General features: G+C 36.2%; 1 protein-coding gene across 1 annotated transcript in view; it reads right to left on the bottom strand.

The window, feature by feature from the left end:
• Positions 1-24,037, bottom strand: part of CDH12 (cadherin 12) — a 440,616-nt gene that overhangs the window by 190,492 nt on the left and 226,087 nt on the right. The window contains exon 3 of the mRNA XM_043489178.1: positions 18,972-19,266. Coding sequence (XP_043345113.1) covers positions 18,972-19,266 — 295 coding nt within the window. The remainder of the gene's footprint in view (positions 1-18,971; positions 19,267-24,037) is intronic.

The following is a 24,037-nucleotide window of genomic DNA, read 5'->3' as shown; positions in this document are numbered from 1 at the left end:
CAACTGATAAAGAATCCACCTGAAATGTGGGAGACCTGGGTTTGATCCCTGGGCTGGGAAGATCCCCTGGAGAAGGGAAAGGTTACCCATTCCAGTATTCTGGCCTGGAGAATTCCATGGACTGTATAGTCCATGGGGTCGCAAAGAGTCAGACATGACTGAGTGACTTTCACTTTCACTTTAGAGGTTTAGATTCTGGAATACTCTCTTTTTTTTTTTTTGGCAGAGTGGCTTTCAGGATAGTTCCCCAACCCAGGTTTGAATGCCCAGGGAAAGCACTGAGTCCTAACCACTAGACCACCAGAGAACTCCTTGAAATAGTCTTTTGATATCAGCTTTGTTTTTTCTACTATTTAGCATATTAGCTACAATTTGCCAATAACATTTTCCATTTCTGACATGGCTGAGTCTTGTTCGCAACAGGCATTTTATTTTATTCTCTATGTTAGTGACTTATCTCTCTGAGAGTATAATACTACTTAATGTTTAATTATTTTCTTTTGTTAATTCTACTTCCTTAATATTTGTTTTGTTTTCTTATATGGTATACATTTATGCTATTGCTTTTATTCAAACATTTGATGAGTGTTAGTTTTCTCTTCATATTTGGAGTTGAGGGCCTGGATTAAGTATTAGAATTAGAAAGAGTATTTTCTCTTCTCACATGAGTATACTTATTTGAGTCAAGTAATTGTAGGTCCTAGTTATTAAAACTTTGGTCAAGCTACTTATGTGAAATCAGAATGGGGAAGATGTCGGCAGATATGGAATTTCTTCTCAGTGTTCAATAGTTAAGTTTCTGAAAGTAGAGGCATCTCCATCTCTTATGTTTATGTTCAGGGCTCTACTTATCTTAATGAACAAAGGCTCGGTTGGAAGCCCCTATCTTTGAACTCATAATTTAGAGAGATGAACCAAGCATTTCTTCTAAGAGCAAAATATAAGACACACATTGACTATGAATGAGGAGGATGATTATGTGTAATAAATTCCCTTATAGACTCACAGTATGCATCAAATTCCATTCACTCTACTTCTGATTTAAAGTTTCTTTTTTATTCAAACACACAATAACATTGATGGAAAGCCTTCATTTTGACAGTATGGGATATGTGACTACTCACATTTACTGGGATTGACTGCTACAATTTTTATGTATGATGTTGATTAATTGGATCATTGACTTGCTTGCAGTTTTAAAACTTACCTATTTGCTTATTTTTTTAATCTATCTATTAGAATTTAGATGCAGTAAAATGCAGAGAAGGTGTGTTCAACTTACTGAGTTTTCACAAATGTATACATCCATTTAACCAGTATTCTAAACAATGTAAAGACCACTGATTGCTTTACCTCAGAAGAGACTTTAATCTCATACAATTTGCACAATTTTATGGCCTAAAATGCACAGTCTTTCTTCACAAATGTTCCAGGTAAATTTGATAAAAAAATATTATGTTATTTTGTGAATAATGTTCTAAACTGATAGATTACATTGGTTGATAGTATTTTTGAAATCACTCATATTTACATATCAATTACTGAGAATTGAGTGTTAACATATCCAACCATGAGTAAAATTTTGTTGTTGTTCTCTGTTTGGCTCTATTAGTTTTTACTCTGTGCATTTTGAAACTTCTCAAGAATTTATCCTTCTTATATCTTATTTTATTTCTAGTAACTCACCTTGTATTAAACACCACTTTGGTGTTAAGTCGCTTAAGCCATGTCCTACTCTTTTTGACCCCATGGACTGTAGCCTGCCATGCTCCTCTGTCCATAAGAAGAGTTCCCACAAGAGACATCAGCTTTCTTCTGCTTATACTTATATACTTATATCCATAGTATATCTTCCTTCACTTTCTTTTAGTTTTAAGCTATTTTTGTCTAAATATTTAAAATGCATTTGGAGTAGAGTGTGTGTAGTTCACTCTTCTCTTTTATTCAGTCTGAAAATTATTGCCTCTTAATTTGAGTATGTTATGAGTTGAAATTTTCCTTCAAAAAGGTTGTGTTGGGACCCTAACAGCCTATACTTCAGGATAAGAACTTACTGAGAAATAGGATTGTTATAGAGGTAACCAACTTAAAATGGGATCATTTCCCTGGTGGTTCAGATGGTAAAGAATGAAGGAGACCCAGATTTGACCCCTGGGTCGGGAAGATCCCCTGGAGAAGGGACTGGCTATCGACTCCAGTATTCTTGCCTGGGAAATCCCATGGCCTGCCACCGGAGCCTGGCAGGCTAAAGTCCACAGGGTTGCAAAGGGTTAAACATGATTAAGCAACTAACTTCACTTCAGAATCCTATTCAAAGATGGCTGGTATCTTTATAAAAAGGGAACATTTGGCTACAGACATGTGAGCAGGAAGAATACTACATGAACATGAAGACAGCCACATACCGGCCAAAGAGAGAGGCCTAGTACAGTTCCAGCATCACAACCTTCAGAAGGAATGAACACCTTGATTTGAAACTTCTAATCCCTAGAAATGTCAGACAATATTGTTTCGTTGTTTGAGTCACCAGTTTGAAGTAGTTTGTTACAGTAGCCCTAGCAAACTAATATAAGTGTTTAGCATATTTGTATTTAGCCATTGGTGTGTGTGCGTTCAGTTGTGTCTGACTCTTGTGACCCTATGTAGCCTGCCAGGTTCCTCTGTCCATGGAATTTTCCAAGCACGAATATTGGAATGGGTTGCCATGTCCTTCTCCAGGAGATTTTCCCAACTTAAATTAAACCTGCATCTCTTGCTTCTCTTGCATTTGTAGGCGTATTCTTTTCCACTAGTGCCACCTGGAAAGCCCAGTCATTGATATAGCTGTATTTAAATATACCAGGTTGCCATTTGTTTACTATTCAAGGGTTTTTGTTTGTTTTCAGTTATTTTTATTTTTTTTTTACTTTTCCAGTCTTACCTCAAATTAAATGGATATTTTAAAATTATTCTATTTATTTACACTATTGGTTGTTTTAACTTTGTGTGTATGTTGTTTGAGCTTCTTGGACCTAAAATTTGACATTTTTATTCAAAATTTGACAAATATTCACAATTATTTATTCAAACATAAATTTCCCCTTCATTTTGTCTCTTATTCTTCCTGAATCCTAATTCTAGATATATTTGATGGCTTGATATTATCTCATGTCAATCTCTTATTTATCTCAGTCATTTTCCTCTTTTATTTTAAGAGTGTATAATTTCAAAGACCTTGATTGTCATTTGTCTTTTTTCTGATATCTATAATCTGCTATTGAGCCCTGCCAATGAATGGTTAATGAGGTATACCAAACTTTCTATTTCTGGAATGTCCATTATTTGCTATTGGTGCTGTTCTATCATCATGACAATGTTTTCCATTAGTCTTAAAATATATTTATATTTTTTATTTGTTTATGTATGTTTATGCATGATTTCAAAACCAGAGTCATCACGATATTTATAATTATTGACTGTTTTTTCCTTGAACACTGATCAGATTTTTCAGTTTCTTTACATGACTTGTATTTGTTTTTATTGTATGCTAAAATTTTTAATAATACACTGTAGAAAATCTGGATGCTCTTATATAGGGTCTTAAGATAATTCTTTTTGAGGGCAGTTAAATCACTGGCAGATACTTTTGATCTGTCAGGCCTAGTTTAATTATTTTAAAAAGTCTCTTCCAGGTTTTGCTTTTAGACAGAGGACACGGCCTTCACTGAAGGAAATGACTTGTGCTCTTAATGCATGGGCTTTCTGGAGCCTCACATAAATGTATGAGATATCCAGTGAAATCCCCCCTCTGTGGCTAGTCTGTCCCTTCAATATCTCCCTGCCCTGCATCACAGTGGGTATCTCAGCCTCAAATCTGCCTCCCGCAGGACTTAGAAACTAGTTCTGTGTGTGCGTGGAGCAGCCCCCAGTGAAAACGCCTCCTAAATCCCTCCTCTGACTTCTCAGTGCTTCTCTGTGACCCTCCTTGCTTTCTATACAAATTCCTGCCACTTCAGCAATTCTTGAACGGCAGTAACTTCAGCAGCTCAAGCTATAACCTGTCTCTGGACATTCTTTTTAGAATCACATTCCTTGTGCCATAGCAGGAAAAGTGCCTCTAATCAAAGATTCCAGCTAAATGTGGGGCTTGATTCATGGGAATCTCTCAAGGATGACAAGCCTGTACTACTTGGCACACACATTAAAAGACTGCTGCCTCACAGACCTTGTGCAATTTTATCATTGTTTATGGTGAAACAATGATAAGGGCTTCCCTGATACGTCAGTTGGTAAAGAATCCGGCTGCAATTCAGGAGACCTGGGTTTGACCCCTGGGCTAGGAAGATCCCCTGGAGAAGGGAAAGGCTACCTACTTCAGTATTCTGGCCTGGAGAATTCCATGGACTGTAGAGTCCATGAGGTTGCAAAGAGTCAGACACGACAGCGACTTTCACTTTCACTTTATGGTGAAAACATACTGGAGGAATAAATGGCAACCCAATCCAGCATTTTTGCTGGGATAATCCCATGGACAGAGGAGCCTGGCAGGTTATATCCCTAGGGTTCCAAAGGGTCAGACACGACTGAGCATGCAAGCACATGCACACATGTTGAAAACACAAGCCTAATATCAATAATTCCACTGTGGCCAAACCCAGAAGTCCCTGTGAAAGAGATTATATCCTACCGAAATGCCTTATTTTTTGGTCTGCTATGGAACACTTCCCAGCTTCCTACAGATATATTTTCTAAGTATTATATTGTGCTAGTTCCATGTTATTTTTAAGCAAAGGAGAAATAAATGTGTTTGCTCAGTCCACTGTCATGAATTTGAACCCCTAAGACATTACTTTTAACATCCACTTGGCATATTTTTGCACAGTTTTATTATATTTTATGCCTATCATATCTCATTTCTTAGGTTCTGAGTCTCTATTCAAATATTTTGGATGAATGGTATTTCATAAAAAAAAAATGTGTTCTCAGAAGGAGATGTTTTTACTAATGTCCTTCTTATATGATTTACTAGGAACAACTTCAAGGATGAAAATAGGAAAATAAAAAATGTCATTGAAGACTCTGCTCCAAATCTAAAAATCCCAAAGAAGAAAAAGCTGCTGAAGGAAAAAATAAATTACTAGCATTTTATTAAAATTCTTGTAGAGTGTAGTTTTTCTTTCCTTTTTATTTATTTATATTTTTTTTACAAATGGTATATCTTTCAATCCTTATATTTACCGGCAAAAACATTTACAAAAAGGAAACACTTCTAAACATTACCCCACATGTTATCAAATTTGAGTCCAGATCTGCAGTACTCCAGGGTCTATTTTATTTCCCTATAATATTCTGACTTTCTAGAATTATGACCTTTCTTGTTAGTGTTCTGCAAACACTCTTTCAACTTTGCTTTTGTCAGTCATACTAGTCCTTTTTAAGATACTTTTCACTAGCATTCTTAAGAAATAAATATATGGACCCAAAAATAATCTTTAAAAGTTTTCCTTTTTCTGCTATTTACAAAACAATAGTCTTCTTATTGCAGAAAGACACTCAAATTTTTTTAATTTTGAAAGCTCTCCCTGGTTGAGAAACAGTATACCTGCTTCTGTTACTGGGAATTAACACATGATGATAGTGTTCTTAGTAACTGCGTAGGGAGGTTTGTTACTTTTCAAGAAGCAGATAAATTATAGCTTAAAAAACAGAATAGAAATTCTATATATTGTTTTTAAACAAATTTTTGTACAAAGCTAAGACTTTGTACAAAGCTAGAAAAATTTTTCTTTTATAATCCCATTGGTATTTCTGATGTTTGGAACTCTTTGTTAGTTTAAATATATAGCATTTTCTTTTAAGTAATAAATGGTAAGGAATATAGGCAGTAAAATTTACATGACCTTATTAAATTCTAGAACATCCACTCTGGCTAACTGAACAGAAGTGAGAATAATGAAAGAGAACTCAGTTTAAAATGAACATATTTGATAATAGAAATATAAACATAATAATTTGAGCTGCTTTTAATTGAGGCCTTAGCTAATTAGAAACTTAATATTAGTTACAAAAATACCTCTTCAATGAAGATGACTTTTTTCAGAACTGGTAATGATTATTTTTAAAAAGATTTTAAAATGGAAATTGTTTCCATTTTAAAATGGAAAATACTTTCTTATAGTGCAGTTCGTACTGAATTCTCATGATATCAATATTTTTAGAGTAAATCATTTTACTGTCAAACAGCATATACTTGATTAAACAAAGGGAAAAAGAGAAGAAAAAGGCATGAAACAAAACCTCTCAATAGTCAGGCTACCACCAATTCCTTTCTTGTCTAGTTTGAATTATGTAGCAGCTAATCATTGTTTGACACTGTCTTACCATCAAAGCATTTCATGAAATTATCCCATTGCAATGTTTTTCTCAGAGGCAAAATTAACATGGATGACAGTTTAATTGACATGTTTCCTTTTCTTCTAGTGCCATTGCCAATTAAACAAGTTGTACAAGATTTTGATATTCACTTTTGTTCATTATTTATACAATTGTAGTCTCTGATTTTTTTTTTCTTTTTCAACTTTCAGCTTCTTAGTCAGAAATGAAAATAGTGCCAACCTTGATAAACTCATTAACCTTAATTTCTGAGGTAGTTTTCTCTAATACTTAGTGGGTAGTACTTGTTAATATGGGCCACTGTTTTCAAATTTGGCTTTGGTAATTTTTGATTTTCCTTTCACCACACATATATGAGGCAAAGAACTTAAGAATCCTGAGAAATCATACAGGGAAAGAATGTTTCAAGTGAATCTAGAGTTTCTCCTTTTTCAAGCTTCTTAATCTCAGTTTAAATGTTTTTTTAATTTAAAAATATGGTTGCGTAATTGAAATAATTATTTTGTAGGGAAATAAAAAATATTTTATCATGAACTTTTAATACTTTAATGGGCTTCCCTGGCTCAGTGGTAAAGAATCTGCCTGCAATGCAGGAATTCCAGTGTGTTCGATCCCTGGGTGGGGAAGTTTCCCTGGAGGTGGAAATGGCAACCCACTCCAGTATTCTTACCTGGAGAATCCCACGGACAGAGGAGACTGACGGACTACAGTCCAAAGGGTTGCAAAGAGTCAGACATGACTAGCACAGTCCCTCTTAATACTTTAGTAAATTCAAAACATTCCCTTCAGCCCCAACTAAATGATCATTGCTCAGCTGTGTCCGACTCTTTGTGACCCCACGGATTCTAGCCCACCAGGCTCCTCTGTCCACAGGATTCTCCAGGCAAGAATACTGGAGTGGGTTACCATTCCCTTTTCCAGGGAATCTTCCTGACCCAGGGATTGAAACTGGGTCTCCTGCCTTGCAGGCAGATTTTTCACTGTCTAAGTGACTGCGGTTTTGGATACCGATTAAATGGGAGCATACAATTTCAAGCCACATGCAACTTGTTATTGTAAGACTTGTTCCTGCCTTTCATTTACCCTCTCATCCTGCCATTTCTTTTTCTTTCTTTTCTTCTTTTTTCAGGAAGCTTTTCACTCTCTTTCTTCATGCATCTGTTCAAAATTGTTGACTTTACCTTAGCCTCCTCTCTGATACTCAATCCACCATCATGGCTCAACAAACTTTTCCTGTAAAGGATTAGGCTGCATACAGTGCAGGCTTTGCAGGCCTTTTGGTCTCTGTGGCCAACAATTCCACTGTAGTGTTAACACAGACACAGATAACACATAAATAGACAGATGTGACTGCATCCCAATGAGAATGGGTGATGTGCCAGAGTCAGCCCTCAGGGTGTATTTCGCTGTTCCTCACTAGACCTTTGGAATGAAAGCTTTTTGAAGGTATGGGTTTTGTCTGTTTTCCTCACTGTTCTAATCACAATTCCTAAGAGGGTCTTGTATATAATAGGTTTCCCAGAAATATTTGAATCCATTAAATATCACAAAGCAGAAAACTTTCAGCAAAATACAATATTATATGATTTGGAAAACACTTGGATTCTATACAAATCAAAGCTTTCCCAAGTAATTATGTGGCTTGATGATGAGTTACTCTGTCTGGAATAATGGAGCAGGTTCACATTTTCAATTGAATCAGTGTCACCCTTGATTTTATTGTGAATTTGGTCAAAATAAACAGATTTTCTGGGCTAATTCCTGGAGAGACTTTTATATAGTGATGTGCTTTTTACTGCGTTTGAATTGCATGCTGTTGTCACACTGAGTTATTTCCAGACATAGATTTCCAGTCTTTTATCATGTTTGGTTTAGTGATCTTATTAACTCAGTAGTCTTGCCATTTTGCCTGTCTTTTGAGTCTGTTCTTTTGATGGCATATTTTCACCTCAGTCAATGAGTATAATCTATCAGTGTTTGGTTGCTTGAAGTTATTTTCCTTAATATCAAACTAACTTTTTACTCATCTTCATACCTCAATACATTGCACAATGGAAAGCATAAACAAAAATTATTTCAGAAAATGGAGCCAACATCTATGTGGAATACCCAAGCAATTGAACCCCAGAGAACTCTCTGTTGCCAACAGGGCTTTATATATGTGTAACTGCTCTCTCATGATCACTTATCATAAAGCAAGAGATAATTGGGCCAAGGTAGCCTCTTGCCTGCTTTCGTGTACAAAAAAAAAAAATTAAAAAAGTCGAATTGAGCAAATAAGAAGAGAAAAAACATAAACGGAAAAACCAATATCACAGCTGGAAGGCAACTTTAAAGAAAAATGATGTTCATCGCTATCCTGCCAGTAGCTGGCAAAGTAGTTTTTATAAAACATATTTAATGTTTACAACCACTTGGAGGCTCGGAAAAGAGTAATACTTCGAAAATATGTTTAATGTGTTGAACCACTCGGTGGCCAAGAAGCAGCTTCTGTTAACATGTATTTAATGCTTAGAGTCATTTGGTGGTTGGGGGGAAAAACACTTCTTGTTAATTTTTAACATTTACGGCTGATCAGTGGCTGCTAAAGCAGCGATCAATGCAGGACTGTTTATTTTTCAGGCAACACTGTGCTGCTACTAAGACAATTCACATGCTTTTTTTAAGGCCACCCAAACCTTGTCAGTCATTTTACCTTTGCAACTGTACCACTAAAAAAAAAAAAAAAAAATCAAACACAGGGAGGGATAAAATGCTCCGGGAACACACAGTCATAACATCCAATGTCCCTGAAAATGGTTCTGCCATGCTGTATGCTGTGGACACTTCACCACTGACACCAGAGGGATAAACAGGCTTTGTTCAATGTCATCAGATGTGTAAAGGCTGCTCAACACATTGCAAGGCAAGAGTGTCATCTGATAATTGGTGTTTCTTACAAATCAACAGCTTGTCTTCACACATTAACGGAAAAGAGCACTCTACACCAAAGTAAATGTAAATTGGGATAGAGAGTCTGTTAGGTTCTTACATAGACTTAGCACAGTTTGAACAAAAGACAATAGTAAATATTGAGCTCATGTGTCACAGGGAGGGACTACATAGCAGAAGGGGGTAAGATCACTAGCTGAGACCTCTACAAGTTAGGCATTCTCCTGCTAGTTTCCTAAGATGATCATCACATTATTAACAGGATCCTTCCCCATTTATTGACTGCATTTTTCCCCCCCAGGCATTGGGATCAGTGCTAAACATACATTTTCTCCTTTACTGCTTGCAGTATACCTCTGGGAATAGGGTATTTTTATTCTTCATTTGTAGGAAAGGAAATCAAATCAAAATGAGGTCAAATAACCTATGCAGTCCTCACAACGAGGAAATGGTAGACAGGGACATGAATACTTAACAAGTTCACTGCCCACATACTGTGTGGCTAGAATACACTACAGCAGAGTTCTGTCCTCTATCTCTCTGTGGAAATATCTTTTCATTGACTATGACTAGAAAAGATCTATTCCAATATGGAAAATTATGTTTTCAAAAATCAGCATATTTTTTTCCGCTTCTGATCTTATCAGCCATTTACTAGGTCAGCTTTGGTCTCTCATATCACAATTCCTGGTGGCTCAGAATATAAAGAATCTGCCTGCAATGTAGGAGACCAAGATTCAATCCCTGGGTCAGGAAGATCCCCTGGAGAAAGGAATGGCAGCCCACTCCAGTATTCTTGTCTGGAGAATCTCATGGGTCACAAAGAGTTGGATTTGACTGAGTGACTTTCACTCACTCATAATAAATTGTGAATTAAATGCAAAACAAATAAAGGGTCCCTGATTTATATGTTGTTAACACATGTGTAATATACAATTTAGAGGTAAGCACTTCTATAGGTACTCTAAATCCCTTTAAGAATCAGAAAAAGCCATTTCCTCTTTACTCATCTTCTAGAATAATTCAGTCCTAAAGCCTTTTGTGCTGGCAGAGATGTGCAGTTGGGGAGGGGCTACAGCAACCAGATGAAGGTGCCTGAGCCAGATCCGAGTGAAGGAGGTGTCCACAAAGAAGGGCTAGCAAGGGGTATCAGGGATCGATTAGCATGAGTAAGGCATCCATGTGTGAGAAATATGGCCTGTGTAGGGACTCAGAGCCCTAATGAGGTGAACAAAACCCCCACCCACAGTGGAGGAGACAAGATGATGGAAAGAGTGAAGATCTTCAAAGCTGGAGTCACAGAGCCCCTTGGTGGTGTCTTCAGGGGTCGTGACAACTAAAGACTGGGCTTGATCAAACAAGAAAATGTATTAAGGATAGAACAGCCAGACTTCTCACTCTTGGAAAAGAGAATTATAAAATATAAAGGGATGAAAAATAAACAAACCTGTGATAAATGGTGACATTAGATTGGAGTTGAAGGTACTAGAGCATAATCGTGGTTTTCAACATCTGTACAGTGATGGAGAAATAAATATTTTGTAGCTCAGCTGGTAAAGAATCTGTCTGTGATGCAGGAGACCCCAGTTTGACTCTGGGGTTGCAAAAAATCCCCTGGAGGAGAGCATGGCAACCTACTCCAGTATTCTTGCCTAGAGAATCCCCATGGACAGAGGAACTTGACAGGCTACAGTCCATGAGGTCACAAAGAGTTGGCCATGACTGAGTGACTAACCACAGCACAACATGTACATGTGCATAGATTTACTACTTAGCTGTGCCCACTGAAAGAGACTGGGAATGATAACATTCTAATAAGGAAGAGCACATAGAAACCAGATTTTTGCTTCTAAATATTATTGTCCATAAGGGTGAGAAGAAAACTTCTTGGAAAAATAGCTTTCTTCTTGACCAAGGCAGCAAACATGCAAAACAAGTCCCAAACATACTTTTGAGCCAGAAGGTAAGAAGTATTCAACTAATTAAGGATGATATTAAAAACACATAGAAATTAGCTTAACAAAGATTTCATTGGCCACATCTAAAAAAATTTCAATATTAAATAGATACCAATAGATTAGAATCAATTTAATAAAATATGAAATCTTGAGACCACAGAGATGCAAATTAATAGATGGATAATTTGAAAATATGATGATGACTAGGTTATTTGTCCAGTTTTAAGATTCCTCTTAACAAAATATGAAATAATCACAGGAAAGATAGAGCAATTTTACAGTGTAATCAGCATCTAATATAGACAACCTTTATATACACCTCAGTTACGCCTTCCTTCAGTATTCACATCTTTATCTAATCCTATTTCCTTGAGTGTAGAATGGGCTTATCAAATTGATTCTAAAACAATACATAGAATATGACAGAAATAATAGGATATCAGACCTCCCATGTGACACAGCAGTAAAGATTCCACATGCAATGCAGGAGATGCAAGAGACACATGTTCAGTCCCTGGGTTGGGAAGATCCCCTGGAGAAGGAAATGGCTGCCCACTCCAGTATTCTTGCCTGGAAAATTCCATGGACAGAGGAGTCTGTCTGACTAACAGTCCATGGGGTTGCAGAGTCAGAAATGACTGAACACACACGCACAGTAGGAGATCAATTCCAAAATAACAACCACATGAGGGCCTTAGTAGTGCTTCTTGTGACAGGAGAATCTTCAGAGGAGATATTCCTGATAACTAGCTTGACACGAAATCCACAAGAGACTTTGCAACAGAGACACCCAGCCAATTCCATGCCCCAGACAAGAGATAATACATGTTTGTAGTTTTATAGTTTTGAGGCTCTAAACCATTGGTCAACTTGTTACAAAGTAGTAGATAATATCAATTTCATACCTGGCAGTGAGGTGCTGCCATAACAAATACTTAAAATGTGGAAATGCTTGTGTAGTCAGGCAGTGGGCTTTGAGAAGAATGTGTCAGGACAAAGTGCCTAGAACACATGGTTTATTGAATCATCATTTACTTGCAAGGTAAGTGAGGAAGCTGTAAATGAGGGCTTGCAACAAGTAAGAACCTCTTACTGGGAACTAGAGGAAGAGGGATCATTGTTATGCAGTGGCAGAAATTTAGCAAAACTGTTGCCTGCATTTATTTCAACAATAGAAAATAGATTTAGTGACTTTTAAACAAAAACCTATCCAGGTCTTGCTGCTTTTGAAGCTTCCTGGTCTTTCCACATGGCAAATGACACTAAAATGAAGAGGTGACTTCCAAGCAAAGCTTAAATCCAGGACATTGCCCTGGAACATTTTACTATATAAGACATTATGGAGACAGTTGATGAAGCTTGAATAGAGTCTAAAGATTAGATTGTAATAATAAATTAATGTTAATTTCCTTATTTTGATAAATGTATTTTTGTTGTGTAAGGAGAATGTCTTTATTTGTAGAAAACAGGCAAAATTCTTTCTCCACTCTCCTGATGATGGCTATGCTTATGGGGCACAGATAGAAATCAATGGTAGTTTCCCTGTTCATTCTATACCACTTGAGCTGCTCTATGAGCTCATGGCTGGCATGTATGATAAAATATTGCTTTATCATTTTATGTTTGTCTTTCTGTGACACTTCTGGGAAAGCAAGGAAGTATGGAGATTTATGCTTTAAAATAATAATGGAGTAATAAATTGTGTGAATAAATAATGGTATAATAAAACATTACATTTTAACTACAGTCAGAGTCTTCACTATTTCTTTCTTGGAGCTGGACTATTTAGTAAGACCATGTAGAAAATATTCTCTGTTTAAAAACCTACCAACCGAGATTTAAGCAGTACGTGAACCGTGGACTTCCAGATGTTCAACCTGGATTTAGGAAAGGCAAAGAAACAAGAGATTAAATTGCCAATAGCTGTTAGATCAGAGATAGAGCAAGAGACTTGCAGAAAAATGTCTACTTCTGCTTTATTGACTATGTCAAACCCTTTGAGTGAATCACAACAAACTTTGGAAAACCCTTCAAGAGATGGGAATACTTGACCACTGTACTTCCCTCCTGAGAAATCTGTATGCAGGTCAAGAAGCAACAGTTAGAACCAGACGTGGAACAATGGACTGGTTCCAAATTGGGAAAGGAGAACATCAAGGCTGTATATTGTTACCCTGCTCATTTAACTTATATGCAGAGAACATCATGTGGAATGCCAGGTTAGATGAAGCACAAGCTGGAATCAAAATTGCCAGGAGAAATATTAATAACCTCAGATATACAGATGACACCACCCTTATGGGAGAAAGAGAAGAGGAACTAAAGAGTCTCCTGATTAAAGTGAAAGAGAGTGAAAAAGCTGGCTTAAAACTCAACATTCAGAAAACTAAGATCATGGCATCTGGTCCCATCACTTCATGGCAAATAGATCGGGAAACAATGGAAACAGTGGCAGACTTTATTTTGGGGGGCTCCAAAATCACTGCAGATGGTGACTGCAGCCGTGAAATTAAAAGATGGTTGCTCCTTGGAAGAAAAGCAATGACCAACCTAGACAGCATGTTAAAATGCAGAGACGTTACTTTGCCGACAAAGGTCCATCTAGTCAAAGCTTTGGTTTCTCCAGTAGTCATGTGTGGATATCAGAGTTGGACCATAAAGAAGGCTGAACACTGAGGAACTGATTCTTTTGAACAGTGGTGTTCGAGAAGACTCTTGAGAGTCCCTTGGATTGCAAGGAGATCAAACCAGTCGATTTTAAAGAAAATCAGTCCTGAATATTCATTGGAAGGACTGATGCTAAAGTTGAAACTTCAATACTTTGGTCACCTGATGCAAAGTACTGACTCACCGAGAAGACCCTGTTGCTGGGAAAAATTGAAGGTGGGAGAAGGGGGAGACAGAGGATGAGATGGTTGGATGGCATCACCAACTCGATGGACATGGGTTTGAGCAAGCTCTGGGAGTTGATGATGGACAGGCTAGCCGGGTGTGTTATAGTCGCTGGGGTTGCAAAGAGTCAGACAGTACTGAGCGACTGAACTGACTGAACTGAATAACCTACCAAAACCTCCACCAACATTTCCATCCTGGAATTTATCCCCAAACCTCATGTAAAACAGAATGCAATTCATTAAAAAAAAAAATCCAAGGGGGTGCATGTTACTTATTTAATTTTTGTGAAGCCAACAGTGTAATTCCTTGAGATGTGCACTAGTTTACTTAATTCTTTCTAAACATTTTTTAAACTCCGTGAAAAAGAGATACTTATTCCCCTGATTTTTTTCTGATGCATGGAACACCACCCTCTAATTATAAAATAATACAGTAATATAATATTCATACTAAAGTCTATACAAGCACAACTGAGATTAAAAACTAAATTTAAAGCTTCCAAATAAATTTAGAAACCACTAACCCTAGAAAAAGGATATAATTGATTGCACTAACTTTGTTATGAAGAACCGGAGTCATTCCTATTATCTGATCCATAAGAGTTTTCATAGAAAAATAAAGATGAAATAGTAAATGATACTGCATGTAATTATCATAATGGTTAAGGAAAACAGGAAATGCAAATCTCCATTAGTTCACCTGGCCCCTAACTATTGCTCAGGAAATGGTAGGTCTTACTTCATAAATTATGATTCACAATTAACATCTATAACATGTGCCATAGGGACCTGGTTACGAATAACCCACTCAGTGGCTTAAAAACGGCTGAGCTCAGGCTGAAGAAGACAATACAGGTATAAATATGGATTTATAAATCTTAAATCTGTCAGCACTCTAGAAAAAGTAACTGCACACCCTACTGATGCAAAATCATCAGATATTAAAGAGGGCACATTACTGTAATTCATTGTTACTCCAATGATCTTACAGAATTAAGACCACATTCATAACATCCAAATTTGTCTCCAAGGAAAAACTTCGAGTTGGGGAATATCTGGATCATAAAGTAGTTTCCTTAGGTCAGAGTAAAGGTACTTTATCTGTGAATATTATTTCCATAGCATATTAGATGTAGCACAAGTTAGTGACAAAGTGACCTTTCTCTTAAACAATTCATAGATTCACTAGAATTTTCTTCAACTTTGGGGAACTAAATATATTCCACAGTCTTAAAAGTCTTAAATACCAATTTACCTCAAAAATTTCTACTATCCTGCTCACCATTATCCTCCCTTTGTAAAGTTATGAGTTTTATACTTTTCACATTTGTTAACTTTGATTCCAGGTTTAATTGTTCATCATATTTTCAGATGTAAAATCCATTATTGCAAAATTGGCATTTACCTAATAGATATTTTTCTTGACCTTTTATATCACAATTAAGCTATCTTTTTGATGTCCAATCTTTCAGTCGTGTCCTACTCTTTGAGACTCTTTCCATGAACAGAGGAACTCCAGGTTTTCCAGGCAAGAATACAAGAGTGGATCACCATGGCCTCCTCCGGGGGATCTTCCCAACCCAGGGATCGAACCCATGTCTCCTGTACTGGCGGGTGGGTTCTTTACCTCTGAGCCACTAGGGAAGCCAAAATGAATGTTAATTTAACTTGAATATTTTTTTACTATCTGTTGAGAACAAAACATTATATTGAGAGATAGAAGAGTAAGCCAAAATTCCCTGATTAAAGAAATTTGAAATCTGCTTGCTCCTATGTATGGAAGCTGAGCAGATGAGGCTGAATGGAGAAGGAATATATTACCTCTTATAGATACAATTTGCTTAGATATATATTTTTTTAATTGGCCATGTCTTTTATTAAAAATGAAATAGGAACATTCTTGATTATTGGGAAAGGGTAGTGTTTCCCTGAGAACACCTCAAGCGTGGATATGCAAAGCCAACTGTGAGATTTTCCACAATAGCTACATTGTCCAATACACCATAGTCAGTTCTATCTGGTCTTGACTGCATTATTTAATATTCCAAGGAAAATGACACAGAGGCAGGGATTTCCTAAAATGGGTGTAGCAAAAGAAAACAGAGGGGAGAGAAAAAACAAACCATGGGACAATTAGAGAAGTAAGCCATTTCCTGATGCTAAGGAGGGTATGCTTGGGAGTGGAGTTCAGGTGCTCTAGGGACAGAACTATGATGTTAGGATGCAGCAGGATTTTTTTTTTTTGGTCAAGTAAAAGCTGAAACAACAAATCTCACAAAACTAACCAGGTCTTCTCTTAATAGGTGTATTTTGGTTATATGTACATGTAGGATTCTGGGAGATGGCAAAAGTAGTGCCTGATAGTTTTTCAATTTCTAGTATTTAATATGTAAATGGTGTTTATACTTAGTATTTATCTGAAAATGGCATATTATGTAAACGCAATCCAAGAATACCTGGGTGAACTCATGGCATATGATACGGTTCCACATTCAAAAGAAATACTCTTCTGTTATTAAAAAAAAATAAACTATATTTTAAAAGGAGGGTGCATTGAAAATCAGTTTAGGTATTTACAGAAGTCTCTTGAATAACCAGTGAGAAATTTTGGCTATAGTATATGACAAAGCATTTTAAAGAACCTGTTCTTCCATGGATCTTTCTGATAACTCATGGTAGCTCAGCAAACTCTGTCTCTCCCCAGTACCAAACATGGACCACTTAGTTCTCTTACTCACCTATCCTTCGCTTGAATTTCCAGATTTATTTCTCTCTTCAGGCACTAGCTGAAAATTCTTTATATAAAGAATGTTTATAAATCTTTATATAAAGGTTCAGCTCTTCAGCCCTAACCTTTCTCCTAATTGGCATAACAAAAGACCTAATGGATTATCTAATAAAACAGAATTTTCTAATACTGCAGAGGAATGTGTCTGTTTGCTTTAACGATGCTGAATCAGTACTAAAGAGTAACTAAAGGTCATGAATTCATGTAAATACTTCCAATTCACATGCAGTAAGCACCAGGTTAAAGTATTTATGTACTGGATTTCATTGTCTTCTTAAAAGCCATACTTTGTCTCAAAGTACTATCTTCATTTTTCTCCCCCCACCCTTCATTTTTCTACTTGTACTTATCTTCAAAGTGTAAGTTTATAAACAGCTGTCCATATTTTTAGGGACTATTTACTAATAAGACATTTTCCAAACTGTATTTCTAAATCTCTAGCAATCATCAGCTCAGTTCAGTCCAGTCGCTCAGTCGTGTCCGACTCTTTGTGACCCCATGAATCGCAGCATGCCAGGCCCCCCTATCCATCACCAACTCCGGGAGTCTACTCAAACTCATGCCCATCTAGTCAGTGATGCCATCCAGCCATCTCATCCTCTGTCGTCCCCTTCTCCTCCTGCCCCCAATCCCTCCCAGCATCAAGGTCTTTTCCAATGAGTCAACTCTTCGCATGAGGTGGCCAAAGTATTGGAGTTTCAGCTTCAGCATCAGTCCTTAGCATAGCATAAAAGAAGCAGTTTAAAAAAAAAAAAAAGTAGCCCTGAGTATGCACACAAAAGTTTAAATCGAAGTGAACTCCTCTGAGCTGATTTCTTAGGTCAAGGAAAGAAAATGGTCTTTGAATGCCTGATAAGGTCACAGACACAAGTTCCAGTGCATTTATGGTAAATCCATGTGACAACTCCTATAGCCACTAACCTGCGTCTGCCCTCAGGGTACCCTGTGCAATCTTCTCTGCATGTCTGGGATGGCTGAGGGGGCAGCAGGAGTCCTCTGAGAAACGTCAGACTTAGGAAATATTAGCAGTGGTTCACATAGAGCATTTCCAGTTGAAAACTAGAAGTGATGAGGAACTTTATCTTACAAATGTGCTAGAAACCAGAAGTTACTATGAAATAAATTCAGGGACTGGCTATGGTGACTGGGCAATAAAAGGTATAATTAAAAATTGTCATTAAAGCTGGAATCCTTAACTCACTGGCCCTAAAATACATATGATAGGACTTCGTGAATTTCGGTTGTTGTTATTCAGTTGCTAAATCATGTCTAACTCTTTCTGATCCCCATGAACTGGAACACACAGACTTCCCTGTCCTTCACTATCTCCCAGAGTTTGCTCAAATTCGTGTCTACTGAATCAGTGATGACATTCTTTGGGAATTCAAGTAGTAAAAATTATATTATATTTAAATTGCTAAGAATTATGATGATACTATAGACTAACTGTAAATTTATTCTAGTAATGGCTATATAATGATACTTGCCTCCGGGTTTGATGGAATAACTGCTATGGGTTATTATAGACACAATACCTTTTTTACAAAGTCTCTCTGGATAGCTCCAAAGCATGAAACACATCCCTTTATGAAGTCTTTCCAGATGCAATACATGTTTTGGGTAATTTATTTTGGGCCTAGAATTACTATTTGGTATTTGGTGTTACCTCCAGAACTGTGTAGGAGCCTGAATTTGTAATGGCAATCACTTTCAGTACAAAGTGAGCAATGTCCTTAAAATAAAATGGCATTCTATGAATTCAGGGAAATATAAAGATTGTAAAATAGTGAAGAAATGTTATATATCCTAGATATTTATGTATCTATTCAAGCATTTACAATGGAGCAAGACAGGAAAAAAGTTAAGCAGAAAAAAATGTTGAAAAATTAAACGAAATTAGTTGTATCCTACATAGTGCAAGAATAATCTTCTGGGTTACAAGTAAGATATTTCCATCAACCTGCAGAAAAATACATGCTGAAAAGGCCTCATTGTAGCATCTGACAGAATTTTTATTTGCTTACTCACCCACAGGAGACATTTCTGGAACACTAGCAATGTAAGGTCCATCCAAAAACTTCGGCTCATTATCATTAATATCCTGCACTTTGATGATGAATTCTGATTCAGGTTCCAGGGGCTTCCTGGTTTCTATGTCCACAGCCTGAGCACGAAGGGTATAGAAAGGTTTTTCCTCTCTATCCAGGCTCCTTATGGCATGAATGTCCCCTGTAGTTTCATCAATGGTAAAAACGGTGCCGGCGCCATCTCCCGAGAGGGTGTATTTTACGGTGCCCTCTCCTTTATCTAAGTCGGAATGGAGCTTTAGGGAGAGAGAGAGACAGACAGAGAAATACCATTAAAGGGATGCTCACATGTTAAAAAGTCATAATTGCAGTATAATTTTTTTTATCAGAAAAGTTAAACCAAAAACTTACAGCTCTTTTTTCCCTTTTCCCTTTTTTATCACCAATTTTTTTTACAAATATTTTTAACAGAAAAATTTGGAAAATGTATGGTGAGCACCTACATATACTATATATCTCAGAGATTCCACTGTTTCCCTTTCAATCTTACTATACAGGACTTTTGATTTATCACATAGATAGATCACACATCTATCCTTTCATTAACTCTCCCATCAATCCATCTTATTTCTCCATGCATTACAGAAGTCAGAAGTATAGCCCCAAATCCATCAACATGCATAAATACAATGATTTTGAACATTTACTTCTTTCACATACTTTGGGGGATGAAATTTCATAAAATGAAATGCACAACTCTTAAGCATACTTATTGCTTCATTTTAAGTGACTGTTGTATTAAAATAGATTAGCTGATATATATTAAATCAGTCCATGGTGACACAAACAGTTAGGCATGACTGAGCATGCACGTGCATGCACACATATTATATCAAAAACCTTCCAAATACCCTGAAGATAGAAGTCAATAATGTGCACCCATTGAGACATATAGTAAAAACAAAGCAAAGCTCAGAAAACACTATCTTTTCACTTGAAAGGAGAGGGCAGTTTTGGCGTACCAGGTCGATTTCAGATATGAATGATGGAGTACCTCATTTTAACAGACTGACTCTCAATGAGTTATTCAATCTTACTCAGCCAGATGATGGGTTGAATAACTGATTATTCCTTCAGATCCACAAATGTTTAGCTCTAATCTGTACTATATATTTGAAATGTAATATAGAAAAGTTTTGAATTTCTGCTGATTTCTTTTGAAATTCAGCACATGTCTAATTGACTATAATACAATAAGGAATGAGAGACATATAAATATAGTAGAGGAGAGGACCATTAAGAAGAGAAATTATTATTGTGATACTGTAAATCAGTGTTTTTCAAACTGGAGTCCAAGAATTAACATAAGATGACCCTGATGCTGGGAAAGATTGAAGGCAAAAGGAGAAGAGGGCCACAGAGGATGAGATGGTTAGACAGCATCACTGACTCAATGGACATAATTTTGAGCAAACTCTGGGAGACAGTGGAGGACAGGGAAACCTGTCGGGCAGCAGTCCATGGGGGTCACAAAGAGTTAGACACAACTGAAGTGACTGGGCATGCATGCATATCATATGATATAAATGTTTCATTATATACAATCTCTAAGAATATGTATGAGTGAAAGTCACTCAGTTGTGTCTGACTGTTTGCAACCCCGTGGACTATACAGTCCATGGAATTCTCCAGGCCAGAATACTGGAGTGGGTAACCTTTCCCTTCTCCAGGGGATTTTCCCATACCAGGGATCAAACCCAGGTCTCTCTCATTGCAGGCGGATTCTTCACCAGCTGAGCCGCAAGGGAATTCCCAAGAATATGTATACTCATATATATAATGTGAATAATATACATTCATATTCTAGTTAGATTTAAAAGGATGCTTATTTTTATAAATCATATTAATTTTCATCCAGATGCTGATCTGAAATGTTTTAAAATATTTTTATCTGATTTCAATGTTCAAATTTTTAGATTTAAAAGTTCATTCCAGTCAACAGAGTAACCAAAGAAAATATGTTAAACTTCTAGTGTAACTGAAACCATTGGTGCCATATTTTAAATTTCTCGTGCAAGTATAACTCTCTTGCAAAATTTTGGAGAAAAATGAGTTTTGTTTTTCTTAATATTTCAACACATTCTAAAAGTTTTGAAAATATTTTAAAGCATATAATAATCCTTTGCAAATAGGCATTGTGTGTATTAGTAATATTAAAAAAAAATCAACTTCGCCACATCTTTGTCCTTAAACTCAACATCATCCTTTAGAATCAGTAAAATAACATCATCCTTCATATTAATGTCATTAAATGACTTTATTCATTTTGTGAATTTGTATTTATTCCAAATGGCTCTGAAGTACACTTGCATAAGTGCATAAGCAAAGAATTTATACTGGGTGGATGTTATAATTTAAACAATGAGAAAACTATAAAGGAGCACCACATCTTTTTTTTTTCCTTAAAAGTCTCTGTATATTTTACTCAAGTCTAAGGAAAATTGCTAAAAATGACAGGAAGAAGTTTTTTCCTCCTAATTTTTTATAAACTGCTATGAAGCATAGGAAGTTTCAAGCGTAAAATCAAGCTGTAGATAAATGTTCTTTGAACTTAGGAATTTCAAATTACAAATTTCACCCATACCATTAAAGGTTTTCAGCACAGTGAGAATTACTTTTGCTTTCAAATTTATCTGAAGATATGAGACAGGCAAAAGCAATGACTTTATAAACTGGATCCATTTTGCCAATGGCCCCAAAGAATATCTGCTAATTTTGTGGGAACCAAGTGAAAATTCTAAGTAGGTTTTTACAATGTGATCCAAGTAGAGTTACCAAAAATATCTCCATTTAGCCAAAATCAGACCTGTTTTCTTTTCAAACTGACATAAGACTAAAAAAGCAAATGTGTTTTCAGTTCATGGATCCAAGATCCAAATGAAATTCAATTGCTGCTACTCCTTACACGTCTATCTTTTCCTTCTAATTTAAAGTTGGGTTTTGCAGAGATTAAAGCTTCAGAAGAAATATGTGAAAAGATGTTAAAATTTAAACTGAAAATGAGATTGATGAAGGTAAAATTCTCGAGAGGATTAGAATGGTTATAGCAGTTTATTGCATGATAATACCTTAAAGAAGATCACCTGCAGTATCCGGCATTGACAGGCAATGTTTAAAATTATTTATTCAATATTGATTGAGTCCACTACATGCATGACTAGCTAAAAGTATAAGTATTTTTGCAACATTAGTTCTAATGTTAAATGATGTTGGCCTGATGTTGGGTATCTTAGAATTTTTTTTTGTATTACATATAGAATAATTTGAGTAGAGAATGTTATAAGCTAACATGAAAATCCCCACCATCCTCTTACCTAGAGATAACTTCTATCACTTTATACCCTTTCTGTTATATATATACACATTCTTATATAAATATATCTGCAAGTTTATATATATTTATATATGATTTTATGTGCTGCGGTATTGTGCAGTCTCTTCAGTTATGTCCAACTCTTTGTGACCCTAATGACCATAGAATGCAAAGCTCCTCTGTCCATGGAATTCTCCAGGCAAGGATACTGAAGAATGCCTTCCTCCAGGGGATCTTCCTGACCCAGAGATAGAACTCGTGTTTCTTGAGTCTCTTGCATTGGCAGGCAGGTTCTTTACCACTAATGACACCTGGGAAGCCCATAATTTTATATGTATATATAATAGTCTCTTATTATAAATACATATAAACGTGATATAAAAATGAGAAACCTGTCAACATTTTCCATAACCATAATCATTTCCAGTGTAATTTTAAATTCTTCAGAATTACTTTTTAATACCTGCATTATATTTTTTAAAGGAAGTTGAGTGATTCAATGGCTTTTGCTCATCCTTTCATAAGTGATGTGATGACTATGTGTGTGTTGTCCTGTTTAATTCCATAATAAACAGGTAAATACAAACAGAAGGGTAATTATCCAGACCAAAAATGTGATGTTTTTTATGAATCAAAAGTTTTTGAATCTTGAATGATTCCAGAACTTGATCTCCATAGATGAATTTGATTTCTTAAAAATTTTAGCAATGCAACTCAGGCTCAGTTTACATTATGAAGCTCCTTCATCTTCCTTTCATTTAGCAGAAGAGGATTACAGAAGAGTTCACTTAATGAGTTTCATCTTTTGGGTTGTGTAACTGTGAACAATCACACGATGCCCTTTTACAGAGGAGCTTTAAGCTTCATGTATAGCGAGCTAATGATTCCACAAGGATAAAATTATTTTCCTTTATAGCAATTTAAAAATAACAGCAAGGAATGTTTCTTATTCCAATTGTTTTGCTTTAAAAGCTGTTTCTGAGTAGGTGCTGACTATATTTACAGACTGAAGCAGCCAACTCCAGTAATATCATCTTTTAGTATTGACACTTAAAATTTCTGCCAGAAACAGAGTTCCATAAATGGTGTATATAGAAATATGCACTGTCCAGGCAGTTGTTTTGTGGAAATGGTGTTGTTATTTTCTCATGTTTTCCAAGTCATCTCAGATGGAGCGTGAAAATGAGATGCCAAGAGAGGCTTAAAAAAGATACTGAGGACTAGCTTCAGAATGTGAGCAAATCTGAATTCCAGTGCTTAAAAGTTTTGAGAAAGCCAGCCTAAAGTTAAGTATTTACCAGCATCTCCCTGATTATATTTTAGAAACTGATGCACCAAAAAAAAAAAAAGGAAGAAATTTATTCTTATTTTCTCTGGGTTTAAAAGTGCACATAAAATGGAAAATACTTTTTATATCACTACAACCAGCAGTGATTTTATTTCCATTTGCTATTTCCCAGGATAAGCATTGGTTACCAGGCATGAGAAGGGCATAGAGTATGTTGGGCAGAGAAATGTATAATTTTGACAAATTTTTTTACTGGAAAGTTAAAACTTCATTGTTATTGTTCAATTGTTAACTCATGCCTGACTCTTTGTGACCCTATTGACACCAGCATTTCAGACATCCCTATCCTTCACTATCTCCTGGAATTTACTCAGTCTCATGACCACTGAGTCAGTGAAGCCATCCA

Source organism: Cervus canadensis, chromosome 16 (genome assembly GCF_019320065.1).
Source record: "Cervus canadensis isolate Bull #8, Minnesota chromosome 16, ASM1932006v1, whole genome shotgun sequence".
Classification (NCBI taxonomy): Eukaryota; Metazoa; Chordata; class Mammalia; order Artiodactyla; family Cervidae; genus Cervus; species Cervus canadensis.
This window is presented reverse-complemented; position numbering and strand designations above follow the sequence as displayed.